Source organism: Rattus norvegicus, chromosome 6, assembly GCF_021556685.1.
Source record: "Rattus norvegicus strain SHRSP/BbbUtx chromosome 6, alternate assembly SHRSP_T2T, whole genome shotgun sequence".
Lineage (NCBI taxonomy): Eukaryota > Metazoa > Chordata > Mammalia > Rodentia > Muridae > Rattus > Rattus norvegicus.
In genome coordinates, this window is record NC_141539.1 from 26,377,742 (window position 1) to 26,398,336 (window position 20,595).

General features: G+C 41.8%; 1 protein-coding gene across 23 annotated transcripts in view; it reads right to left on the reverse strand.

The window, feature by feature from the left end:
* Positions 1–20,595, reverse strand: part of Ltbp1 (latent transforming growth factor beta binding protein 1) — a 395,618-nt gene that overhangs the window by 71,987 nt on the left and 303,036 nt on the right. For all 23 annotated transcript variants that reach the window (XM_087554460.1, XM_087554459.1, XM_087554462.1 and 20 more), the window contains 3 exon segments: positions 12,726–12,848; positions 9,966–10,088; positions 8,125–8,247 (listed from right to left, as the gene is read on the reverse strand). In XM_087554460.1, the coding sequence (XP_087410586.1) occupies positions 8,125–8,247; positions 9,966–10,088; positions 12,726–12,848 (369 nt within the window).

Here is a 20,595-nt window from a genome sequence, read left to right on the forward strand (position 1 = left end):
TTCAAGGATGGAGTGAATATAGAAAGGGATGCAGTGTTCCCAACACTCTCCACTGTCTTGCTCAGGGATGAGGATGCTGAACTTAACGTTACTTCATTGAACCAAGATAACTAAGAAGGGGTTGCTATAGAAAAGGAGAAGGGACCAGCTTACCCAACTACCGCAGGTAGCGAGGGAAGAGTGGGAGGGCACCACCCCTGTACCCACACCTCCTCAAAGCACAGGAGCGGAGTGGCACGGCCGGCTCCCCTGTGCTCCTGCCCTCGGGGCTAGCTCACCTGCTCCCCACTCTGCCCCCTCAGTGCCTGCAGCTCTCAGGAGAGTGACCCTGCACCTTGCCTGGCCAGCGCAGTGGAGCTGGCTCTGGAGGTGTGGGCATTGGGTGAGCCAGCAGGAGAGCATGAGAACAGGAAAGCTCACCCTGACTCCTACCTACCTGGGTATTGGGTGGCTCCGAGCTGGAGCAGTGCAGGAGAGCTTGCCCTGGTAGTGTGGATAAGGGAGAGCCAGTGAGCTGACCAGCTCAGCTACCACACAAGCCCATATCCAGGGTTCTGAGCTGGACCACCCCTAAATCTTTACCATCTGTGAAAGACTGGGATGTGTGAAAGGGCCAGTTCTGCTGACCCAAAGCTCTAGGATCTCCATGACACAGGGCAACAGGATAACCCAGAGGACTTGTAATCAGGATCCGATATTAATGGTGTCAGACACAAGAGGTCCCAACCCAACCAATGAAATGATTCATTGCAATGAGCATTGCTAGGGAAGATGTGTGGACAGAGGGATATATTGTAGAACACGCTGTAACATACTACAGCTTCCATGATGATATGTTTTCTATGTTCTGTGTGTGTGTGTGTGTGTGTATGTGAGAGAGAGAGAGAGAGAGAGAGAGAGAGAGAGAGAGAGAGAGAGAGAGAGAGAGAGGGAGAGAGAGAGTGTGTGTGTATTTGAGGAGAAAGTTGTAAGGGCAAAGGATAGATATGAGGAGATGTAGAGATGAGTAGGTCTGGGGTGCATGGTGTGAAACTCATGAAGAATCAATAAAAATGTTTTTAAAGAGTCTTAAAATTAAAAAAAAAAACAAGACAAAAACAACAGCAGGGAGGTTTATCATGTCATCCCATCAAGATTCAGGTCTGCTGAGTGTTCGCCATGCTGGTAGTGCTCCAAGCACTGCTACTGTAAAACATAAAACACACGTGACATGCCATTCCAAGGCAACTGTGTCATCGCTTTTTGGAAATGTCTTTTCACAGCATCTTCTCTGAAGCATGACTTGCAATAAATACACCTGTTTAAGGGTCCATGGGAGTGCATGGGAGCATTGGCATATACACCCTACAACCATCACCATGGTTACAGTACAGGAATTTCCACCCCATCCTCCACCCCCAAGCAAGATCCCTTGGTGTCCTTGGCATTAGCAGTTCACAGTGTTTCTGAGACTCATCCAAGATGCTGATTGACTCACAAGCTCACTCCTCTTCTTTGCCAAGTAGTATTTCATTCTATGATGATTTGGGTCCTTCATCTTTTAATGAATACTTGGACTGTTGCCATTTGTCTACCTCAAACATGCATGGGTATGTCTTCCTGTGGACACACGCTTTCATATGCTTTGGGTGAGTTCCTGGGATTTACGATGGCGGAATCTTAGAGTAGATTTACATTAATGTTTTTAGAAATTGCTTCCTGAAGTGGCTGGACCATTTAGCACTCATTTCCCCCGGCAGTGGGAGAGACATTCAATTGTTCCATATGTGTTTGGCTAAATCCATAGTTGTTCTAATGGGTAACTACTGGGCAAGCTGATTTTAAATCAACCTTTCTTTCTTTGCCTCTTAGGAAAAGAAGGTAACACAGTGAGATGACGTTTAGATCATTAGCATTAAATTAAAGGAAAAAAATCTCTACTTGAAAACGAGGCAAATGCTGAGAATGTAAGCCTGAACAACAAGAAATGCAATATAACCCAGCAGTGTGCTTCAGCACAAAGAAGTCTGTGAGCAGGAATATTTAATGATCCAATTGTCATTTAGGTCTCAAAATCCAAGAGGAAAAGATAGCATTGTTTTAAGTGTTGGTAAAGTAGTACAGCTCTAAAAACTCTTCATTATGATATAGTCAACGTTCGTGGGTTTTGTATTTATGTTCACAATATCTGTGTGGCATATGCTTGGCAGCCCACCCTAGAAGCCAAGGCCGGAAGAGGACAAGTTGGAAGGCTGACAGTGAGATTCTGTCTCCCTCCAGGATAAAGGAAGCATAGTTTGAACATCAAGCATGCTCAACATGGGGTTGTCTCCCATGTGGAGGTGTGAATAAGGAGCACGTAAACACACTTTCCACAAAGTGACAGTGGAATTTGGTCACCTTCCTTCCCCTCTGCATTGGTAAATAACATGGTCCATTTGGGTCTTCTTTTGTCTAGAAGTCATGCTTTAGTGAATCTGTAACTACTGTCTCCCTCCTTAAAGCCTTTTTCCTTTCCTTTCCTTTTCTTTTTTTGGTTCTTTTTTTTTTTCGGAGCTGGGGACCGAACCCAGGGCCTTGCGCTTCCTAGGTAAGCGCTCTACCACTGAGCTAAATCCCCAGCCCCTTATTTTTTCTTTTCTTCCTTTTCTTCCTTTTCTTCCTTTCTTCCTTTCTTCCTTTCTTCCTTCCTTCCTTCCTTTCTTTCTTTCTTTCTTTCTTTCTTTCTTTCTTTCTTTCTTTCTCTCTTGTCTCATCCACAACCCAGCTTTACTTCTCTTCCCTCTGCTGGCTCCTACCCATTTATTCACTTGTATGTGTCATGAGGCCTAGAGACTCTTCTCTCTTCCTCTTGGGTGACCTTACTTAGTCTCATGGCTTTAAACACTATCGCCGTACTGATGACTCCAGAGCCCAGGGCTCACCCCTCTAGTTTAGACACTAACATGGAATTGATCCGATATCTACACTTGACCAGCCACTCTCAGATTGAAAACTGAACATGTCATGTGGAACAGCTAATCTCCACACAGGATGTTCCTTGGGGCTTCAACACCTGCTGTTACTTTGAATGCAATGTCTTCTTGTAAATAGTCACAAGTTAGTGTCCTGAGGAAACTACTACTCCCCTTATTTAAAATCATCCGTCTTTGGAGCTCCACACATACCCACTTCGCAATAGTTCTGGGCACTTAACAAGCTGTGCCTTTTACTTATTTATCACACCTACTGCTAGCTTCCTCACTAGAATGGAGTTAATGCCATGATAGCAGAGATCTCTAGTTTTATCTACCTATAGTACAGCTTCCTACAAATTCAACACTACATGATGGTGATGAATGAGTGCATAAATGAATGATTCTGGTTTGAAAAGAAAAACTAAGACTTCTCACTGTTTTGTGTTGTTGTTCACATATTAATCACAAAGAGATAAGGGGCTCAGGAGGACAATTAAGTACCAAGTTACGTTCTGAGACTCTGCAACGAAGTCACAGGGATCAATGTTAGAGAAGCTGGGGTCTATCAGGTCAGAGGCAGAGTCTTTTGTAAGCTAAAGTCCCTAAGAACTGGGACAAAGAGGTCCCGGATGGGTGAAAGCACTTGGTTTCTGAGTCTCAGAGGAGGCCAGTGGGCCTTTAGGAACATACTACATGAAGATCAGGTCTTCACCAATTGTTTTTAAAAAACTATAATTGTAAACATAAAGTGTAACAAGAAGGATGGTTCTTCCTCTCAGAGCTGTGAGAGGTATGTGAACATGCGTTGCCATGGCAAAACGCATTCCACCAGGGAGGGACGGAAACAGGGCTAGGTGGGAATTCGAAGGTTGGAGTGCTAATGTAGTTTCAAAGGGAACTCTCGGTTAGCTGGATGGACTCCAGTACTATTTATAACCCAAACACTGGGGAAATTAATCCTGACTTTAAGAGAAATGAGCTTCATTACATATCCAAAGGAAAATTTCCTGTGGAATGTAATTTATCTTATAAACATATATATATATATATATATTAATAATAAAGAATATGTTGGCTAAAGGTCTTTATTTGGCTTGTCATGCAATGGATGTTTTTAGAATAAGAATCTTGGGCATTCTGGTGATATACGTACATGTTTGAAAAAGCCAGAATAGAAGAACATACCCTCTGGTGAATACTACCAAAATTTCAGCATAGTTGGGGCTGAAGAGAAGGATCAATGGATAAGAACACAAGCTGCTCTTTCAGAGGACCTGGGTTCAACTCTCACTACCAATATGGCCACTCAATGACAGTCTGTAACTCCAGTCCCAAGGAATATGATGCTCTCTTCTTGCTTCCACAGACACTGGGCACATATGGTGCACAGACATAAACATAGAAAAAACAATCATACATACAAAAATGTTTAAAAATTCAGGCACAGCCTGGTAACCTTCTTGCCTTGGCCAAGAAGCAAGTCAGAACTGTGCAATGGTCATTTTAGGTCTCTTATATGTTTGTATAGACCATGTTGCCTACTGACTTCCTAAGAGAACCTTCCACAGCAGGCCCTCCACAACACAGAGTTCCCCTTCAACATGACTGCTTCTACTTCCTTTGATGGGGTCATGTCAAATCAGTGGCCCATCTATTGAATACAATACAATTTCTCAGATATCATCTGGTTCATAACTTACTTGATACTTGTCTATTTTTCATTAGAAATACTGATGATGTGCTCATGGATTGGCAGGATTAATATAGTAAAATTGGCCATTTTACCAAAAGCGATCTACACATTCAATGCAATCCCCATCAAAATACCAATCCAATTCTTCAAAGAGTTAGACAAAACAATTTGCAAATGCATCTGGAATAACAAAAAACCCAGGATAGCTAAAACTATCCTCAACAATAAAAGAACTTCAGGGGGAATCACTATCCCTGAACTCAAGCAGTATTATAGAGCAATAGTGATAAAAACTGCATGGTATTGGTACAGAGACAGACAGATAGACCAATGGAACAGAATTAAAGACCCAGAAATGAACCCACACACCTATGGGCACTTGATTTTTGACAAAGGAGCCAAAACCATCCAATGGAAAAAAGATAGCATTTTCAGCAAATGGTGCTGGTTCAACTGGAGGTCAATATGTAGAAGAATGCAGATCGATCCATGCTTATCACCCTGTACAAAGCTTAAGTCCAAGTGGATCAAGACCTCCACATCAAACCAGATACACTCGAACTAATAGAAGAAAAACTAGGGAAGCATCTGGAACACATGGGCACTGGAAAAAATTTCCTGAACAAAACACCAATGGCTTACGCTCTAAGATCAAGAATCGACAAATGGGATCTCATAAAACTGCAAAGCTTCTGTAAGGCAAAGGACACTGTGGTTAGGACAAAACGGCAACCAACAGATTGGGAAAAGATCTTTACCAATCCTACAACAGATAGAGGCCTTATATCCAAAATATACAAAGAACTCAAGAAGTTAGACCGCAGGGAGACAAATAACCCTATTAAAAAATGGGGTTCAAAGCTAAACAAAGAATTCACAGCTGAGGAATGCCGAATGGCTGAGAAACACCTAAAGAAATGTTCAACATCTTTAGTCATAAGGGAAATGCAAATCAAAACAACCCTGAGATTTCACCTCACACCAGTGAGAATGGCTAAGATCAAAAACTCAGGTGACAGCAGATGCTGGCGAGGATGTGGAGAAAGAGGAACACTCCTCCATTGTTGGTGGGATTGCATACTGGTACAACCATTCTGGAAATCAGTCTGGAGGTTCCTCAGAAAATTGGACATTGAACTGCCTGAGGATCCAGCTATACCTCTCTTGGGCATATACCCAAAAGATGCCCCAACATATAAAAAAGACACGTGCTCCACTATGTTCATTGCAGCCTTATTTATAATAGCCAGAAGCTGGAAAGAACCCAGATGCCCTTCAACAGAGGAATGGATACAGAAAATGTGGTACATCTACACAATGGAATATTACTCAGCTATCAAAAACAATGACTTTATGAAATTCGTAGGCAAATGGTTGGAATTGGAAAATATCATCCTGAGTGAGGTAACCCAATCACAGAAAAACACACATGGTATGCACTCATTGATAAGTGGCTATTAGCCCAAATGCTTGAATTACCCTAGATGCCTAGAACAAATGAAACTCAAGACGGATGATCAAAATGTGAATGCTTCACTCCTTCTTTAAAAGGGGAACAAGAATACCCTTGGCAGGGAAGAGAGAGGCAAAGATTAAAACAGAGACTGAAGGAACACCCATTCAGAGCCTGCCCCACATGTGGCCCATACATATACAGCCACCCAATTAGACAAGATGGATGAAGCAAAGAAGTGCAGGCCGACAGGAGCCGGATGTAGATCGCTCCTGAGAGACACAGCAAGAATACAGCAAATACAGAGGCGAATGCCAGCAGCAAACCACTGAACTGAGAATAGGACCCCCGTTGAAGGAATCAGAGAAAGAACTGGAAGAGCTTGAAGGGGCTCGAGACCCCATATGTACAACAATGCCAAGCAACCAGAGCTTCCAGGGACTAAGCCACTACCTAAAGACTATACATGGACTGACCCTGGACTCTGACCTCATAGGTAGCAATGAATATCCTAGTAAGAGCACCAGTGGAAGGGGAAGCCCTGGGTCCTGCTAAGACTGAACCCCCAGTGAACTAGATTGTTGGGGGGAGGGCGGCAAGGGGGGAGGATGGGGAGGGGAACACCCATAAAGAAGAGGAGGGGGGAGGGGGATGTTTGCCCAGAAACCGGGAAAGGGAATAACACTCGAAATGTATATAAGAAATACTCAAGTTAATTAAAAAAAAAAAGAAATACTGATGATGTCCATTTTGTCCATATTATTAGCCCTTGAAAAATATTACCTTGGCTAAACTCCTAAAAGCGAACTTACTGGTACATAGACAACACACATTTTAAAGCCATTGAACTTAGGATCAAACGCCCCCAAGAAGGACTAAGTTGTTTAATACTAGTAGCAGCAGAGACAAGGCACTCGGCCATTTTGAGAATACTTGTACCAACTTGTCTTAAATTTTGTACACTCTTGACATTCATGTGGGTTCTGAACAACTGAAGCAGTGGCTAACCCAAAAGCTGTTGTCTGTGGGAGGGATATGTGCAGCAGCAGCTGGGCTGCCTTATCTGGCCTCAGTGAGAGAGGAAGCGCCTAGCCTGAAGAGACCTGAAGTGCCAACGGGGAGAGGGGTGGATATCCAGGAGGCCCCACCTGCCAGAGTAGAAGGGGAAGAAGGAAGGGGAAGGACTGTGAGAAGGAGTGACCAGGAGGGGTTAGTGAGTGGAATGTAAAGTTGAATAAGTAAAAAATAAATGAATTAAATAATAATTTAACATAATCCACAATGCTTCTTGCCCAGATAACCGAGCTAAGAGTGAAAAGGATGTTGGCCCATTCAAAGCTCTGCCAGGAGATCATTCTTTAAAATGGTTGTGGTCGTTTGAAATAAATCCGTCCACCCTTCGATTTCTTCTTGTCTGGTATTTTGGTTGCAGCAACAAGAGACCATCACTACCCCTCTCTCTGATACACTGATGCTGCGTGTGAGACACAGCACTAAGAGGCAGGTGAGCTGGGGACTGATCCCTAGATGAGCCCTGAATACACAGAATGTTCTTAAGTGATGAGCTGGTGGCGAGAGAGAAAGAGTGTGTCAGGAGAAAATACTCCTGTGTATGAGCTGGCAGCCTTGAGCACCTCATGCAGGCTCTAAGCCACAGTCAACTCTCAATGCTAGGTGTGCGAGGTCCCTTGTAGAGTGTTTTATACAGAAAAAAAAAATCAGCTCTTAAAAGCCCTCAGCTGGGATGAAAAACTAAGCTATGTTTGCTTGTTTGGGCCATTTGGAAGACAGTTTTGTACAAATGAAGTATTACAGTGCAGAACCACGCACCCAGATTAAACTATCCATCACTGGTACAAAGAAAATGTGTACTCTTCTTCACCCCTCTGTCCCATTCATAGGACATTGGAAGAAACACACATTGCAGGAGCTAACCCTCAATTATAAAGGCAAAAGTAGAGCTCCTACACAGCAGGTACAAAGGTGCCAGATTGCCTCGGATTGTAGCGTGTTCTGGTCCTGAGGCAGGAGGGGAAGCTCACCCTCGCAGTGGTCTCCAAGCACAGATGCTCTGTAACCCTGGTTGCACAAACACTGGAAGGAGCCCTCTGTGTTCCTGCACTGCCCGTGAGAGCAGAGGTGACGGTGCTCGCATTCGTCAATATCTGTGAGCAAAAGAGCACAGAGAAACCCGTCGTTTGCCTCAGAATAGGTACAGTGGTTTCTGGTTTATTACCGAGCAAGACCTTTCATTAAGCAGTGTACACTGAGCTCAAATTAAAGGTCATTCCACAATAAGGAGAGTTCTGAAGAACCGAAAAAACGTAAACCACCTGTTCGCCTAAGTTTCACTATTTAAACACAGATAGCAAACAGTTCGCTGTAATTTGTGAACCCCATTTCAAACATTCAGTTTGAATACTAGGTTTGAAAGCACACGTGCTTATAATAGCCTAAAGCAAAGGTCCCCAAATTGTATGTAGTACACAGGCCTAATCTAGCCTACTAGTAGTTATTTAATACCACTCTGGATATTCTCATATTACCTGGTTCATTACAGAAAAGATTTGTCGACCTCCATCCTTAAGTAGCACAAGCTTATACATCATTATTTTCTCGTTATTTCTAATTTACCTATAGAGCTCTGAACAACTAGGCTTCATTCCTTAATTTGTCTATCCATCTATTCTCTATCTCTTTTTAAAAAAAGATATTCTGGTCGAATCTAATACTCTCCCCTCCCCCTCATCTCATTTGCTATTCCACAGGGCCACTCACTCCTGTTGGAGACATTACTTCCTCACCTTGAGTAACATTTGTTTCAGTCACGTGATCCTGAGTTCAGACACTCACCTGGCGCGTACCACAGCCACACTTATGACAAAATAGACAGCATGAATCCAAATATTGTACCCTCATTGTTACATTGTAATAACAGTTATGCTTAGCATATTCTCTAGAATACTCTTAGATAACTCCTTGCTGTAAGTAGGCACTCAGGTCACGTTACTTGTTGAAGAATTTTTTTTTTAAATTGTGAAGCATTTCTCTCTCTCTTTTTAATCTCTCTCTCCTTTTAATCATTTTCTGCCAATGTTTCTATAAGATGTAACACACATATCAGCTCCCACAGGAATACGGCTCATTTTTTCTCTCACCCTGAGGCAGTCATATCTTTGATTAGATTATCGGAGCAGTCAGCCGCTAAACTAGGCTTTTCCATGTTGATAATCTGGCTCAGAGGCGGTCCTGATCATATCTGACTCATCAGTGAATGGAACCTGAGAAGCTTTGCAAAGGTCTCTGAATGTGGTAGCCTGACTGCATCGTGTGAAGAGGTCCTATCCACTCCTTAGTAGGAAAATGGGTTCTGGGATTGTAAAGGTAGAAGTAGCAAGAGGGATTCTGGAACAAATTGCTTGGCTTAGTTGTGTATACGAATGCACTTGCATATGTCCTGCCATTGCTCACTCCTAGATTCGTCAAACACTTGAGGTTCTAGAAAGGAAAGTCTGAGAACTGTACCAAAATTGGCCAAAAATTATTGAAGCTAAATACACACTGAAATTATTAACACACTGTAGCATAATGCCAGGCCAATATAATGACTTTCTAATTGTGAAATCCCAGTACTAAAACATCAGAATTAATTTAAATATTTAAATGGAAGTAATTTTATGTGGTAAGGAGGTGCATAAACAAGCAACGACTTTTCTTTGCTTAGCTACCAGTCACCAGGGTCATATTTTTCTACTTCAACTTACACCATTTTGTTTTATTGACTTGTCTGACTTATGTGGAATTACTTGGGTTTCTGACACTATAATGACCTAGGCTGGGTCACTTACCCTGGTCTCAGTAGTTTATAATGACAAACACCTACCTTCACATTGGTCTTTAGCCGCTGACAGCTGATAGCCCTGCCCACAGGTACACCGGAAGGAGCCGTCAGTGTTTTTGCACTGCCCGTTCATGCACAGGTTCCCTTGCTGACATTCATCAATATCTGTTAACATAAATGATGACAATTAGTTCTCTGAGATAGACTCCCCCACAGGAGAATGTGGTAATTCCAACAATGTGGTCTGGGCTTATTGTCATAAAACAATAGTACCCAGGCTGGGCAGTAGAAACTTTAGCAACCCATTATGCTGAAATGTGTTAAGTTATATGATTCCAAAAGCAACTTACAGCTCCCCACTATCTCACTCTATCATTTTAAATCAAGCATAAAGGCAATATAACACCTTAGAGTTGAAGATGGAAGGCAGAACATGAAGCACATAGTAACAGTTACTAGATTTTGTAGGCCCCACTGTCCTGCATGAAAGACAGAAACAAAGCAATCAGGAATGAGCAAATATTAATCTGGGCAGGTACAGCAGGCAACAGAAGAACACACTTTCTTTATAACCTCAATGATAAGGTCAAAGAGTTGTGTTAACTAAGACTAACCTCTTTCTCAAAGTAACACAGAAACCATCCTCAGTGGTAGGAATGTGACGTATGATGATTACAGGAGACTGAGAGAAAATGGTGCTTCAGGATTTACTACAAAATGCCTTCAGTGAGCCAGGCACACACCTGTAATTCCAGCATTTAGGAAGGCTGGGCTAGGAAGACCATGACTTCCATCGGTGTGGATACACAGTGAAACCTTTCCTCAAAACAGTTCACAAACAAATATTGCATGTTTTCTTTCCTATTACAAATTTCTATGTAGATTCACATGGACATGCACATAAGAATGTGTATTTAGGGCACAGATGTAGAGATGGGAGGATGGGCATGATCTTAAAGCGGGTGGAGGAGAAGTCAGAGAGGGTGATAGACTGTGTGTGCAGGAAACAGTAGAGAGTAATATTCTGGGAAGAATTAGAGGAAGGCGAGTAGAGGAAGGGATCAGAAGGGATGAGTGAAATGTGCCAACAGTGTATGAAAATGTCACAATGAAAGCCACTTCTATATATACTGGCCAAACATCAACTGCAGAGTAAATGACCCTGGAAGAAGAACAAAGAACCTTGACAAAAGTGAGCACAACTGAGAAAGAGTTAACATTATTGAGAAATGCCACCAAGCATCAGTGCTCTTGGAAAAGCCATGCAGAAGAGACAGGACGGCAGTGAAACATGGCTTCATCTGTTATTTGGACATTTCTAGTAGAAACAGGGTTTGTTTCCCACATGGTTCTGTTTTTCTACTGTAAGGATTTACATTGCTTGTCAACTTGACATGATCTAGAACCATCTCAGTGACAAATCTCTCAGCACATGTAGGAGGGATTGTCGAGATTAGGTCAATTGGGATGGAAAGACCCACCCTAGCTGCCAAACTGTATAAATAGGAGAAAGCGAGTCTATCACCAGCATTCACCCATTCCCATCCCCCACCTCCTGACTGCAGACACAACCATCTCGAGTTCCCACCACCGAATGGACTGTACTCTCAAGCTCTGAGTCACAATCAGCCCTTCCTCTCTCAGGCTGCATTTGCCAAGCATTGGTCCTAGCAAGGTAGAAAGTATCAAGCACAGCTCCTAGGCTGGTCTTTCCTAATTTGAAGAGTCTGTCTTGCTTCACCTGTATTAGCCCAGCCTGAGCGTGTTCAGTTGGGCAGCTAGCTAGCTATAACAATTCATAATTATTAAAACATGGCGCAATTATTCTTCACCACCTGCACCACAGGCCTTTGAGGGTTAGAAGAACGGAACAGATGTAAGTCACTAGCCCTCGATGACCTAAAGTGCAATGTCTAAAGTGACTAAGAGAGCTGAAGAGAAGCCATGCTCTATGATTAATGTACAACTGTTGCTTGACTCTAAAAGCCTCTTTGTAAAAATGCATCTGAAAGTGTTTACCAGGAGTCCCCATTTACTGTATAGCTTTTCCCCTCAGTATGATTGACAGTTACATTTTCTGTACAAAGTTGGATTTTTGTGTTTCTTTGTTTTTTGTTTGTTTGTTTGTTTGTTTGTTTGTTTGTGGCAAGGTTTCTTTGTGTAACCTTGGGTGTCCGGGAACTAACTCCGTAAACCAGGCTGGCCTTGAGCTCACAGAGATCCTCCTGCCTCTGCCTGTTGAGTCCTGGGATTAAAGGGGTGTGTGACCACCACCTGGCACAAAAATTAAACTTTATAAAATCAAAGGAATTACCATTTAAGAACTAGAAATGGATACTGTCTTATTTAATAGTAAATAGTAATAGTAAAAATAGCCAGGACACTTTATCAAATATTTCTACACCTACAGATAAATAATTTTAACATATATGTTTATTTTAAATAGAAATTTGCAGAAATGTTCTTAGATATTAATGACAGATTGGAAAAGACTGTGATACTACATTGGAGTATTATGGGGCCTTTACAAATTATGTTTGGAGAGTTAAAACAAGGGCATGTAAAATGTATATAACATACAACTGGCAAAAGGCAGATAAAAGCCATGCATGTCACATATAGTATTCAAGAGTTGTGATATTTCTAAATCCACTACAGATTTACCTGTAAAAAGGAGCCAAAATGCTTCAAGGAGATGGACGGAAACAAACACAGGTAGCATGGCCCATTTTTAAGGCCAGCCACGCAGTTCTGCTCATGAAGGAAGTTCAAACACAATGGGATATGTGACCAAGGCATTACCTTGACAGTGTCTATGGTCTGGTGTGGGGCTGTAGCCCTTGTGGCAGGAACACATGTAGGAGCCTTCCAGGTTGGTGCAGGAACCATTGGTACAGACCTTTGGCTGCAGGCACTCGTCCACATCTTGCATGGTGTTGCATAATGGAAAGAAACGAGAAGAGAGGGAAAGAGGCATGAATCAACCTTCAGAAGACCAGGCAGACTCTTCGACTTCCCAGGTGTCCTGACTGGAAGCCGCAGCTATGCTGCTGCATGCGCTGCTTCCGGGCCTCATTCACTATGAATGGACCGAAAGAGCTGTGCAAACAAATAAAAAAGCACAGAGGACCAGCTGTGAGTGAGGCTGTGGGTGGGGCTGGTGATTTTATGACAGTGTGTCCAGCAGGAGAAAGACTCTCTGAGAAGGGCTGGGCAGCTGGGGACCATTCTGAGAGCTGATGGGATCAGGAGGATGGGAGACCCTTCAGACACATAAGCTGTGACTCAGGGCCCAGAAAGACTAGGCCAATTAAGTCCTAACTGAAGGAGGAAAGTCTTACACACCTCTATTGGGTCATGAATTAGCATGATCAAAACCAATCCAGGGCTGCTGGTAAATTGGGCAGCTAGAAGGTAGCCTGTACATTACACAGACAGAAGCTACAGTCAAAGTAGCAACTACTACTTATGGAACTGCACAGAATGTTCTCTATAATCATAGCAAAATTAACAGGGGACTAGCATTTCAGAGAGGAAGGAGCTGGCACCTAGAGAAGCTCAGTAATTCATCCAAGGTTATGGGATTCGAAAGTGGTGATGATTCTGGGGCTGGGGAGATGGTTTAATGGTTAAGAGCATTGGCTCTTCCAGAGGACCCAGGTTCAACTCCCAGGACTCATAAGGCAGCTCACAACATTGGTATAATTCTAGTTCCAGAGGATCAGATGCCCTGTTTTGACCTCGGAGGGTGCCAGACCCACATGTGGTGAAAATACAGGTAAAACATCCATACACATGAAACAAAATAAAATTTTAAAAAGAAAGAAAGAAAATGGTAGTTATGAAGTTTGAACCCAAAGCCCATTTAATAAACAAAAGAAAACAAAACAAAAAACCCTATAATACGTTTCTGTCATGGGCAAAGTTAAATCCAGCAAAAGAGAGTGGATAAGCTTGGAGTGTTTTTAATTATTTGCTAGCCATATTTTTATTGAAAGTAATTGTTTAAATTTTCACTGATTTCGTTTAACAGCCATTCATTGAGTTCTTACTAGAATATTGCTACAAAGAAGAGAGAGAACTAGAGAGAAAACCCAATTGGTAAAGTGTTTGCCACACAAGTGTGAGGGAGGAGCAGAGTTTCGTATCACATAACCCATGTAAATCTTGGGGGCCATAGTGGCTTCCTGCAATCCTAGCACTCGGGATGAAGAGACAGGGAATTCCTGAAAAGCGTTGGCTGGACAGACTATCAAAATCCAGGTCAGAGTTCAATGAGAGAGCCTGCCTCAATATGTAAAATCAAGACTGATTGATGAAGACACCTAGGAACAACCTTGAACTTCCACATACATGTACAAACACACATGTTCACATGTACATGTGAACTTGCATATACACCAAAAAGAAAAAAACAGTTTTGAATGCTGAGTCCCATTTGAATGCGCATATGGTTGTTTTGAGAACATATATGAGTATAGCATTGATAATCTAAGAAGAAAAGCCTCAGAATTGATAAAACTCCACTTGTCATTACAACTTATTCTAGGTATTCTTAGCCTATAAATTAATCAAAATACCTTCCCTCCCCCCAGCCAGAGGAGTCAAAGGTGCCATAAGAAAATGTACAGAATCCACTAACCTGGGCTCATAGGGGCTCACAGAGACTGAACCGCCAACCAGAGAGAATGCATGGGATGGACCTAGGCCTTGAACACATATGTAACAGTTATGCTGTAACCCCTGACAGCATTGTTTTCCCCTAATTGGACTGCCTTGCAATGCCAAGGCTGGTTGATATCCAGGGGAGGCCCCCCCTCTTCTGAGAAAGGGAACAAGGGTGTAGGGGAGGGAAGGTAAGAGGGACTGGAAGAAGTGAGAGGAGCTGCAATTGGGATGTAAATAAATAACTTAATCGATAATAAGTACATATATATTTATTTTAAAAGAGTGTGTGTGTGTATGAGAGAGAGAGAGAGAGAGAGAGAGAAAGAGAGAGAGAGAGAGCGCATATGCATATAAGTGCAAGTGCTCCTAAAGCTTATGACCTACCTACATCCTCCCCACCCCTAACCCCCAGCTGGAAATATAGGCAACTGTGAACTAGGAGCAGTACATGCAATTAACTTCCAAACCATCTCTCCAGCCAAATCAAACCATCAATATCACTAAGGCTTTCAAAGGCAACTTTGTCCCATTTTTCTCTGTTTACCAACGCAAGGCAGAGAGCCTCAGCGGCCCAGCAGAGTTTTGTTTTTGTTTGGCAAACCCAGAGCTGGGATTGCGCTTATCTTCCTGGCATTTTACGAAGAAGACTGTTTTGTTTCTTAAGAGAGAACTCAGAAATAAAGTTGGACTAAAGCTCAGCAGAGGCCCATCTGTGAGTGTGCACCGTGAATTCCATGTACATGGTGAAGAAGATGCTTTCAAAAATAACACTAATTACGGTGTACCAATCTGAGTTTCTAACAACAGAAAACAGCACTTCCAGGCTGCCTCATTCCCCACCCTTTCTTTGCTTGTGGGAACCTACTTTTGTAAACACTGAGAGCAAACAACTTTAAAGAAGATGCCAAGAGTTGGAGCCAAAGTAAATAGTGGAAAAGAACGAGCCTAGACACGGGCACGGAAATTCCAGACGGCAGCAAGAGAATGTCATGTCTAGTATCTGGTTGGGTTTCAAAAATGTTAACAAGTTCAGAAATGTATGGACTCTCTGTTTAATTACTCATGCCCCAGAAAAAGTGATTTACAGAGCTATAGAATGTAATAGCAATGTCTATTCCTAAGGCCATATTTTATTTAAATTGCAGACATTGCAGATTGCCATGCATGGGATACTTACAACATTGACTTTTTTTTTAAGCTACCACCATGATTAATGATGAAGCAGAATGCTGTGTAATAGCTAGGGTAGTTTTAAATGTTTATTCTTTCCATATTATAGACAAAATTGCACAGAACCAGTCTTTTCTTGTAGACATGCCACTTAGAGTCAAACTGGTCCATGGCTTTAATGGAGATTAAGCTCTAGAGGAAATAACATGCAACAAAATATTCCCTAAGGAATTTCTACAAACAAGGAAGGTAGATAGGGGGCAGCCAGACAGAAACCTTGACTGAAACATGTACAACAAAGCAAACTCCACGATGTACCTTGATGCCAAAATTCTTCTCTAGACCACAGATCCCTACGTCCAGCTAGTCAGCCTACTGAACATTCCCCTACTCTCTCATAGGTACCTCACAGTCTTCACAGACGAAACTGCCTACATCCTACCTTTCCTTTATGGCAAGTACAAACATGTGCGGGCCTTGATGTCAACAGAAGGTTAAGACCCCATACTTTTTATTTCTAACCTTTGGGATAGTCTCCTACCAATATACCACAGGAAGCAAGACAGACTCCACCAATCCATCATCTGCCCCTGACCAGGATTACCTCACTTCTACAATAGAAGATGGTAATCATGTCTTGGTTTCCCATAGTAGAGCTCAAAGTTCATGCTACTTTGGCCTATGGTCTTAGAGAATATAATACTACCCCAATTCTTCTAAAGCATTTACATACTGAATTCAAACATTCTTAGCTATTTATCTCAGGCAGGAAATTTATCGAGAAAAAAATCATTGACAAATGGGTTCCACACTCCACAGGACCTGTTAGGGTATACCTACTTAGTGTCTACCATTCAGTGAATTAAACTGAACTTCCCAGAGTAAGAAGTATAGTTTCTTTTCTTAGGTTTATAAGGTTAATTGTTACAAGGTCAGAAGTTATAGTATAACAGCTCAAAGATTTATGTGCCCATCTTATTATGGTACCACTGGTTCCAAATTGATCTTTATCAACTCCAGAGTCCTAAAGAGAATTGCTTTGTTCACAACTGGGGATGCCAGGCCAGCAGGATGTATTACTTGAGACCTCTATTACACAGAAATTACTTGTCTTTAATAACTCTGGCTGGATCTTAGAGAACTTCTTTTTCCTTTTAAAAATCTGCTACACCATTGTTTGAACCAAACATTCTACAATTCTTTGTCAAGATTAACATGTAGATCAGTGGTGAGTAAATCCCCAAGTCCACCTTCTTTCTTCTTTCTGGAAAGATGAGGACTTGCACCTCCCTCAGCCCTCTGGCAATTTTCCATTCTCCATAATTTTACCAAGATGTCTCCCTGCTGGCCAGCTGGCCCACCTTACTAATTCTTACAGCCTTGCGATGTAATTCATGTGAGTCAGGAATGTCTTTTGAATTTTCCTAATATTCTCAGAACATATCACATCGCCTCAAATCCCTGATTATTGGGCATGAGCTACCAGGTGCAGAGGGACTCAGGAGGTTTCTCCACCCTTTCATGCTCTCCTTGGACTAATCTCAGTCTTACACATCACCTGTCAGTTCCTTGGAACTTGCTAGAATTTGTCCCAGAGCAGTAATTTACATGCACTATTTCCTGTATTCTCAAGGAGATGAATCTGTCAACAATATGAAGCAATCATTTCTCTGAATCCATCCAACCACAATTAATTCCTTAGTCACCCACATAGACTTCAGGCAGTGACATCCTTTTGAACTGAAAAAAGGAGCGTCATATTCCAGTAATAAAGTCACATAAATGCGGAGACTAATCACCCCCTCACCAAAGTGTGTCCTTTCAACTATTCTCCATATGTTATTTTTCATAGGAAAGATAGGAGAATGTATTTGACAGGAAATGGACCATGGAGAAATGAGACACAGATGTTGATTGTGCCAACATTGTGAGACCATGTCAGCTGTACTGAAGGTGCAGCAAATCCCAGGAGCTTAGGCCCCTGTCAATTCTGTTGAAGTTAGAAAATATGAACTAGTAAGCTGCTGACAAGAACCTGCCACACAACTGGCAGAGGACCACTATTTTTTCAGAACTTGAAAGGAGCCAAGATTCTTACATTCTCCACAATCAGCCAAGGATGACCTCAGAGAATCGATCCTCAACTGTTTCATCCAGTTACCGGCTTCCTACCTCACCTCCCAAAGAAGACTACTCTTCAGGAAAATGCCGCTAAGGTTAAGGATGTTACAGAGCTACATTTCCAATTCCAGAAAGCCTGAGCCATAACTAACACAGTTTACGAAAGCTGACTCCAGCTTTCTCCTTTCTATGAAAAATTTAATTCCCTTATTGTTTCTTTTATATTGTTTTGCTCATTAATTTTCTGAGTGTATAGGAGAAGCATGCATGATTTTATACAAATGGAAACGATCAATTTGTAGGCAAAAGTCTTGAGATTTTGTTTTCATCCTGTTTCTTGCTACATGCAGCATCCAATAAGATGATTAATCTGTTTGAGACTCAATTTTTGTGTCTGTCCCACAGACCGATTGCTGCGAAGGACCAAGTGAGAAACTCGGTCAAGTCAAAACTACATAAAGAGATGTTTCTATTCTTGGTCACACAGCTGTAGTTTCTGTCTCCAAAAGTAGAATTTTTTTTCCCCAAGGAGGTGAAATAATTCTACATTGAAATCATTAAAACGCTAAAGAAAAAAAATGGAAGAAAACAACAGAAGACAGAAAGTCTTCCCATGCTCGTGGGTTGGCAGAATTAATACTGTGAAAACAGAGTAGTAAAATCAAACTGAATACACAATGCACTTCCAGCTACATTCTTGTCCAGAACTAGAGATAAACTCTAAAATTCTTATGGAAGTGCAAAGAACCACAAATAAGTAGGTCAGTCCTAAGCAGAAGGAGCAATGTTGTGGCTACCAATGATAGCTGATCTCAAACTATACTACAGAGCCATAGTAACAAAACCCGTACTAGCATAAAAATCAATGCAGACCAGTGGAATAGAGTGGAAGACATTGAAAGAGCCCACATAATGACAGCCACCTAAATTTTGACAAAGGTGCAAAGAGCCTCTTTAAAAGTGTTGGGGAAACTGGATATTTATAAGTCAAGGAAGGAAGCTAGATCCTTATCTCTCACCATACCTTGATTCAGAACAAGTCAAAGACTTTCTTGTAAGGCCTGACCTGACATTCTGAAACTGCTAGAAGAAAATACAGAGAAAATATTTCAAGACATAGGCAAAGCCAAGGATTTTCTGAATAAGACCCACAATAGCACAAGTAACAACCCCCAAAATTGACAAATGCTATTTTATGGCACAATAAGGCTTCAGCATAGCCAAAGAAATAATCCCAAAAATAGATGACCTACAGAATTCTGAGGAAAAAAATCTTTGCCAATCATACATCAGACATTAGATTGATACCTAGAATATATGAAGAAGTATTAAAAAGTAAATAGAAAAACATGTCATCCACCCAATAAATGGGGCCAATGAATTGAATAGACAGCTCTGAAAAGAAACACAAATAGCCAATAAATACTTGAAAAGCTGCCATCACCCTTAAACATAGGTAAGTAAAACTGTTTTGAGATCCCATCTGAGCAGCTCACCAGAAAAGAAATGACAATGAAACCTGGTGAGGGTGTGAGGAAGGGGGAAATCTCACACATGGCTGGTGAGGATGCCAACTGGTACAGCCTCTGTGGAAATCAGATGAAGCCTTTGAAAACTAAAAACAGAACTACAGGATGGCCCAGATATAACATTCTTGTGTATATTTCCAAAGCAATCTAACACAGGTAGATCTAGTGCCCATCCATGTTTACCACTGAGCTATTCATAATAGCTGGGAATTGCAACTAGTCCTGATCTAGATCAGCAAGTTACCCAGTAAATGTGGCTATACTCATGGTATTTTATTTAGTCATAAAAAAAACCTGAAATCGTAATAATAGTGGAGCCAGAGGTCATTTTGTTAAGCAAAATAATCCAGACTCAATAACATTCTCTCTCTCTCTCTCTCTCTCTCTCTCTCTCTCTCTCTCTCTCTCTCTTTCTCTCTCTCTCTTCGTGTGTGTGTGTGTGTGTGTGTGTGTGTGTGTGTGTGTGTGTGTGTGTAAAGGGGACCATGAGAAGGGAGAAAGAAATCTTAAGTGAAGGAGAAGATGGGGGATAATTAAATATATATAATTATATATAATATATAGTAGGAAAGCACATGTGACTACTTAGGGACAAGGGAATCAGTGAGAGAAGTAAACAGCCTCGGATGGACAGTAGTGGAAGGAAACAATAAAAATAAACTCTGTTGACCCCAAGCACATAAATGCTATCAGGAAACCATCCTTTTTCCTGCTAAAGTAAACAAAATAATACAGAGTGGTGAGTTTCATTGTTTCCATACTTTTGAGTCTTCTCTCACAGCCAGTGAACACACAATCATGAGCTCAGTCAAGATTGTCTTGATTAGAAGACTCCTTTGTCAGACAATGACTGAAGCATAGGGCTAGTGTTTGCCTAGTGTACCAAACACTCCTCTACTATATTAGGTCAAAAGGTTTCTGACGCACCAAGCCTTCAGTTTTAGAGCAGCATAGAAACACGCACACATCCCACAAAAACTATCTCTGAGACACAGATTCTGAAAACAAGTCGTAAACAGTGTGTTCTCCAAGTTTATTCTACCAGGGCTCTGAGCCTGGTCAAGACTCTGGACACTAAGTTATTCAAATGCCTTGAGCCAACCACACTGAGAAGGCTTGTGTGGGAGCCAGGCCATTAGCCCAAATTGATTAACAAAGAAGTAACACTCTGATAAAGCTCTGGG